Source organism: Neophocaena asiaeorientalis, unplaced genomic scaffold, assembly GCF_003031525.2.
Source record: "Neophocaena asiaeorientalis asiaeorientalis breed wild unplaced genomic scaffold, Neophocaena_asiaeorientalis_V1.1 scaffold548, whole genome shotgun sequence".
Classification (NCBI taxonomy): domain Eukaryota; kingdom Metazoa; phylum Chordata; class Mammalia; order Artiodactyla; family Phocoenidae; genus Neophocaena; species Neophocaena asiaeorientalis.
The window spans coordinates 438,910-446,398 of NW_020172009.1; the positions used below are offsets into that span (position 1 = coordinate 438,910).

Below are 7,489 nucleotides of genomic sequence, written 5' to 3' on the forward strand. Positions count from 1 at the left end.
AAAAATGTATTCTGCCATCTGCAGAGTATAAGATTGTTTTTCCAAACCCTTACCAAAACTAAGTATTATTTTTCAAAAGGTCAGTGGTCCTTGCACATGATGAAATCCTTTCCCTCACACAAACTGCTCATCCCCTTTAGCCTAAATCAGCTCTAAGTGGCCTTAAGATATCCGAGAAGGTGGGGGTCGGGTGGGGGGAGAGAGAAAAAGAAAGAGAGAAAGAGGTGATGTCCTTCTCAGTAGGGAGGTCACCATAATGAAAGATTGCTAAGAAATATGTTTTTATCCTTTAACCTACTTCTGGTATGCCTGTGTCTCCAGGGCAACAGGGTAACTTGCTGGCAGAAAACCCTTCGATTTTCACACATGTGTTAAAGGATAAATTCATTTCTTTTCTTTTCTTTTTTTCTTTGTTTTTCACTTTCAGAATGTCAGAGCTGGAAGAGCCTGTAACAGCCAATTAATCCAATCCTTCAATTCATAGAATGGGAAAGTGAGATGGACAGGGAGAGAAACTTGCCAGAGATCCCATAGGATAAAAATTAAAAAAAAAAAAAAAGATGCCATAGGAAATCAGTGTCAGAGCTATTGGTTACAAAAATTACTGCTAAGTACTATTTTTGCTCTGTGACTCTTCCACTTAGAACCATACCTAAATAGAAACTCCTCCTCCCCCAACATACACATTTCTAAACCTGATGCTTTAAGGGTAGTTACTGCAGAATAGAGAAAACAATTCCTTTTGCATTTATATTTTTGCTTGGTCTCTGTTTCCAGGGATATCATGGGCAAATGGCATCCTTTTTCCCATTAAATGAGGCTGATAATACAAACGGTTGAATGTGGTTTTGGTTCGGAGGTACAAAAGACCTCCAGAGAAATCCAAAAACAGAAAAGACATAGCCTGAGAGGTATCAGTACTGACTTGTGTCACCTGCATTTCTCTTGGAAAGATAAAGAAGCCACTAATTAATATAGAGATGTTGGGGTTTGATGAATGTATATAACATCCACGATAGAAGTCAAATTGGGGATGGGAGTAAGGGAGAACTATCAGAATAAAAATAGATAATTATGCATAGACAGCTGTGGAGTTGGCTATGGAATAGTTGATGGGTTGGATCAACTCATAGAGGGCTTGGTATGTTCCAAATACACACCCCAAAAGGCCCAGGATGCTGATCATGACGTCCTTTGCAATGGTGACACAGCTCATGTCTTCAGGGTAAAAGGTGATGAGCTCCAGGAGGGGCGGGATGATAAGGGCCAGGGCACTACTGCTCACAGAGCCCATCAGGGAGATGACCAGGTCCAGGCGGGGTATGAGGATGGCTGAGACACCTGCGGGGAAAAAAGAAGTTTAGAATTGCTGAACGTTCCTGCAGGAAGGGAGCCCAGAAACAAATCATTTCTTTGGAGACTTGTGCAATTCTACAGGTGCCTGACAGACCATTGGAGAGGTGGGAAAGGAGCCCATTGTGAACTGGAGCAGAACAGGCACTGTGGCTCTGGACTCCCACCTGTGTTTTAGCTGCCAAAACATGCTCTCCTTTTATGTTTTATCTATTAGGTTTTTCACATAAAATATTTATTGAAAAGGACCCTCTACCACCTATCTATTATAACCTTGTCATCACAGAGCTGGGGAAATCTAGAGCTCTAGAGGGAATGGGTTGTGCCCAAGGTGACACGGAACTGAGATGAGAAGCCACTGAAATGTCCAATCTAAGGCCCTTTCCACCCTACTAGGTTGCCTCTAATGTGCGTGAAAGAACTTGATATACAGTAGGTGCTTGATAAATGCTTGATTCTTGCCCAGGCACTGCATCTACAGTGAATTTGTACTAATCTACACAATATAGTCGCTGTCTAGAAGCAAGGTGGATAAACAATGAGAGATGGCTCTGCTGCTCTCAGACTCTCAACCACTGGTTTTCCTACTCTTAGAAGGAAACTGGTAATTAAGGAGGATATAAAACATGCAGACAGCATTAGGCGGCTCACTCACCATCTCTTCTCTTCCATAGACACTCTTAGATTTCCACCTTTTATACATACAATGAACATATATCATGGATTTTCGAGGGGAGTCCAATTTTGATATTTGAATGAATAAACATATAAATTATGTGACTTAACTTTATACAGCCATATGATTTTCCTATGAATAAATTAGGGAAAACCAGCTCTGGAAAGCACTCAGACTAGCTTTCTGGGTCTTGAAGAAAACATCACCTCTTTCTGAAATTGCTCCAGCACATCTAATCAGAGAACAAGAGAGACTCATAGACTCTCACGGTTGAGAATCCATCACCTCTCTGATGGGATGATCCTCGTCCACAGCTTTCCTTTATCAGATATTTAATAAATTGCTTACTGGAGGAAGTACAGAGAAAATTCAGTGTCTGTTCTTTAGGAGAGCTCATGCAGGCAGGGCAGAGAGAAGATATGCTCAAGGAAAGCTACAATGCACGGTGAACTGGAGGAGTGCTCTAGAAGGGTCAGATCTGGTCATGCTAACCCACTGCTGTGGGCCCTTCCCCACTGCCTGATCTCCTTAGCACAAGGTCCCTTAGGACTTGGGCCCTGCCAAATCCTGTGGCTTCGCGTCTTATCACTCCTTATGCTTTCAGTTCTCCAGAGAGGCTGTATGTAAGTACTTGCCTCCAATCTGTGCAGAGCCTGCTCACTGCACGTGGTACATTCTCCACTGCTCCACCTGCCTCCTAATTATCTTTTAGGTCTTAACTGAAATATCACTCCAGTGGCGAGGACTTCCTGACCTGGCCCAGGCTAAGTTATAGGACCTTCTCAGGTGCTCTTAGGGTAGCCTCTTCTTACAGTCTTAACTAACCTCTGGTACATCACTGTGTACCATCTTAACATTCATCACAGTGTGCTATAATTATTTGCCTGCATATATTTCCCACTCAAACTATAAGCCTCATGGGGGCAGGAGCCATGTCTTTTTCATGATTCATTATTGTATCCCTAGCACCTAGCACAATGTCAGGCACATAGTAGGTGTTCAACAAATGATTACTGAATGAAGGATAACAGAATTGACAGATGACTAAAAGAGGAAGAAGTAGTCATTCAGCACAGAACAGAAGCAGGACATGTCATTGAAAGTCAGCTGTCTCTAGTGATACCCTTTCCCTGATACCAAGTGGCCTGAACTATTCAGTGTTTCTCTTCAATGTACACCCTTCCTATTGGGAAAGATCTCAAAACAATGTATTTACAGGTTCCTGATGTCTTGGTACAGACTGGGAACTCTCTGTAACAACAAGTTGGCCTAACAACACCTCAGGCCAAGCTGTTTCTGCTTATAGAACTCCAGTTATGTGGAGTATAGCATCTGGTAGTATATTGTTCTGCTGGTCTGCTCCAAGATTTACACACTTTCTCCTGACCCTGAACTGAGATGGGATTCCCTCAACTGTAAACACTGACTCCTGGAGACTTTAAGATGAAATCTGCTCTCTCTCTTGCACAATAATCCCACAGGTGTTTGAGACCAGATATAGAATTTACCCAAGGCTTTGCTTCTCCAGGCAAAACCTCCATAGTTCTTTCCCTCATTCTTCATGGGACACCTGTTTTGATCTTCTTTCTCTGAACATGCTTCAGAGAAAGAGTTTCCCAGCCCTGTTCACAATGTTTCCCAAACATCTACAATGGCACCTGATGTAGAATGAATGAGGTAATGAATGGATGAATGAATGGAAGGAAGCAGGAAGGAAGGAAGAAAGGGAGGGACGGAGGAAGGGAGGAGAAAATGACTTCCAAGACTGTCACAAATCAGCCCCTTGGGGTTTTTCTCTATAGTTAAACGCCACTTTAAGGAGACTTGACTTTAATTTATGATAGGAAGGAATATGGAAAGGCACAATGGAAAACACAGACTTTGGTGCTACACAACCTGCATTCAAATCCCAGCTCTGTCGCTTAGCAGCTGTTTATGATGTTAGCATGTTACTTAATTTCCTGGGTCATAGTTCCTTCAATTGGTCATATTACATAGTTAGGCTGTCATGAGTCTTAGATAATGTCAGTGCTGTGCCTGACATATAGGAGGCATATAGGAATGAATAAATGACGCTTCTTTCTCCCTCAAACCAGTCAGTGTATTCTTTCTATGTGTAGACGGTAGAGATTACTATAACATTTACTATGTGACAGTTCTGTTAAGCCCACTTTTCAGTTGGAAAGTTGCGGTTCCAGAAAGTGAAATATCTTGCTTGGCTAGTGGCCAAGCCAGTGATGGGGGTAGCTGTCAGTGTGGCTCCCGGCCACAGCTTTGGGCAAAGAGAGCCCTTTTATCTTACTCACAGGTCAGACAGACCAAGGCCGTGCGGACAGACAGGTCTGCAAACAGCACCCAGCTCTCTGACGCCTGGGAGATGACGACGGGGATGATGATCTCAGCTGGCACGTGGAACTGGAGGGCATAAGTGAAGAAGATGCCGATGGAGTACATCAGCTTGACCGACTGGTACAACCTGCAGAGAGAGGGACAGCACGTGAAATTCGACGTGGCTCCTGGGCAGGGCCGCACAGGACTCATCCACTACTTGGAAGCTGGGACCAGTTGAGTTATAGAATTGCCTAACTTCCACTGACTCAGCCTGACCCGCCACCAGAGCCACCTGGGAAGCTTATTAAAAGTGTACATTCTTGGATATTCTCGTTCAATAGGCCTGTGGCTCAGGAATCTGTGCCTTTCTTTTTTTCTTTTACTTTTTAAAAAAGGTATACCTGTATGGAGTAAATTTCACAGTACAAAGGTCATACCAGGACTCCCTCCCACCTTTGATTCCCAGTCTCCAGTTCCTCTCTCCATAGGCAACTCTTCAAACAATTTTCTTGAAGCCCTTCCAGAAATAGTGTAGATACAAACTTACACAGAATGTAGGTGTACACACACACACACACACACACACAGAAGCATCGTCTACACACCATTGATCTCTGCTTTTAGTCATTAAATATTTCTTAGAGATTGTTCCCTATCAGTACACATAGATACATAGCTCTGGCTCTTCTATTTAATAGCTGCTTGATATTCCAATTGCATGGATATATTATAATTTTTTAACCAGTCTCCAATTAATGGATATTTAGATTATTCCTAGTCTTTTGCCAGTAAACAATGCAGTAAAGAATATGCTTGTACATATACCTATGCACATACAGTATACGACCCCAGAAGTAAAAATGTTGGGTAGAAGTATATGTGATTTAGCATTTTGATAGCTCTCAGAAAACGGTACTGTCATACAGTGTTGTAAATTAGTGGAGCCACTGTGGAAAACAGTAGGGCGTTCCTCAAAAAACTAAAAACAAAACTACCATATGACCCAGCAGTTCTACTCCTGGGTATATAACAGAAAAAAAAAAATTAAAACACTAATTCAAAAAGATACATGTACCCCCATGTTCAACGCAGTGTGTATATACATATATATATATGTATGTTACACACACACACACAGATACACACAATGGAATACTACTCAGCCCTAAACAAGAATGAAATTTTGCCATTTGCAAAAACATGGATGGATGTGGAGGGTATTATGTTAAGTGAAATAAGTCAGACAGAGAAAGACAAATACTGTATGATGTCACTTATATGTGGAATCTAAAAAATAAAACAAACTAATGAATATAACAAAAAAGAAGCACATTCACAGATATAGAGAACCAACTAGTGATTACCAGTGGGGAGAGGGATGGGGGAGGGGCAAGATAGGGGTAGGGGATTAAGAGATACAAACTACTGTGTATAAAATAAATGAGCTACAGGATATATTGTACAACACAGAGAATATAGCCAATATTTTATAATAACTATAAATGGAATATAATCTTTGAAAATTGTGAATCACTATGTTGTACACTTGAAATTTATATAACATTATACATCAACTATACCTCAACAAAAAGAAATAAAATAAAAAATAAAAGTTTGCGAGGCTTCCGGGAAGATGGCAGAAGAGTAAGACGCGGAGATCACCTTCCTCCCCACAGATACACCAGAAATACATCTACACGTGGAACAACTCCTACTGAGCGCTGGCAGAAGACCTCAGACCTCCCAAAAGGCAAGAAACCCCCCACGTACCTGGGTAGGGCAAAAGAAAAAAGAATAAACAGAGACAAAAGGATAGGGACGGGCCCTGCACCAGTGGGAGGGAGCTGTGAAGGAGGAAACGTTTCCATACACTAGAAGCCCCTTCGCGGGCGGAGACTGCGGGGGCGGAGGGGGAAAGCTTCGGGGCCGCGGAGGAGCACAGCAACAGGGGTGTGGAGGGAAAAGCGGAGAGATTCCCGCACAGACGATTGGTGCCGACCGGCACTCACCAGCCCAAGAGACTTGTCTGCTCACCCGCCGGGTTGGGCAGGGCTGGGAGCTGAGGCTCCGTCTTCGGAAGGAGCGCCGAGAGAGGACTGGCGGCTTGAACACAATCTGCAGGGAGTTAGTGCGCCACGGCTGGCCGGGAGGTAGTACGGGGAAAAGTCTGGACCTGCAGAAGAGGCAAGAGACTTTTCCTTCCCTCTTTGTTTCCTGGTGCGCGAGGAGAGGGGATTAAGAGCGCTGCTTAAAGGAGCTCCAGAGACTGGCGCAAGCCGCGGCTAAAAGCGCGGACCCCGGAGACAGGCATGAGACGCTAAGGCTGCTGCTGCCGCCACCAAGAAGCCTGTGTGCGAGCACAGGTCACTATCTACACCTCCCCTCCCAGGAACCTGTGCAGCCCGCCACTGCCAGGGTCCCGGGATCCAGGGACAACTTCCCCGGGAGAACGCACGGCGCGCCTCAGGCTGGTGCAACGTCATGCCGGCCTCTGCTGACGCAGGCTCGCCCTACACTCCGTGCCCCTCCCTCCCCCCGGCCTGAGTGAGCCAGGGCCCCCGAATCAGCGGCTCCTTTAACCCCGTCCTGTCTGAGAGAAGAACAGACGCCCTCCAGCTACCTACACGCAGAGGCGGGGCCAAATCCAAAGCTGAGCCCCTGGGAGCTGTGAGAACAAAGAAGAGAAAAGGAAATCTCTCCCAGCAGCCTCAGAAGCAGGGGATTAAAGCTCCACAATCAATTTGATGTACCCTGCAGCTGTGGAATACATGAATAGACAACGAATCATCCCAAATTAAGGAGGTGGACTTTGAGAGCAAGATTTATGATTTTTCCCCCTTTTCCTTTTTTTGTGAGTGTGTATGTGTATGCTTCTGTGTGAGATTTTGTCTGTATAGCTTTGCTTCCACCATTTGTCCTACGGCTCTATCCGTCCGTTGTTTTTTCTTGTTGTTGTTTTTGTTTTTCTCTTAATAATTATTGTTTTATTTTAATAACTTTATTATATTTTATCTTACTCTATTTTACTTTATCTTCTTTCTTTCTTTTTTTCCTTCCTTCCCTCCTTCCTTCCTTACTGCCTCCCTCCCTCCCTCCCTCCCTCCTTCCTTTCTTTCTTTCTTTCTTTCT

The 7,489-nt window shown here is 44.0% G+C and overlaps 1 protein-coding gene across 2 annotated transcripts in view; it reads right to left on the reverse strand.

The window, feature by feature from the left end:
* Positions 1-747: 747 nt before the first annotated feature.
* The window catches only part of SLC36A2 (solute carrier family 36 member 2), an 84,540-nt gene continuing 77,798 nt past the window's right edge, over positions 748-7,489 (reverse strand). For both annotated transcript variants that reach the window (XM_024749991.1, XM_024750011.1), the window contains 2 exons: positions 4,336-4,505; positions 748-1,341 (listed from right to left, as the gene is read on the reverse strand). In XM_024749991.1, coding sequence (XP_024605759.1) covers positions 1,073-1,341; positions 4,336-4,505 — 439 coding nt within the window. In that variant the 3' untranslated portion in view covers positions 748-1,072. The remainder of the gene's footprint in view (positions 1,342-4,335; positions 4,506-7,489) is intronic.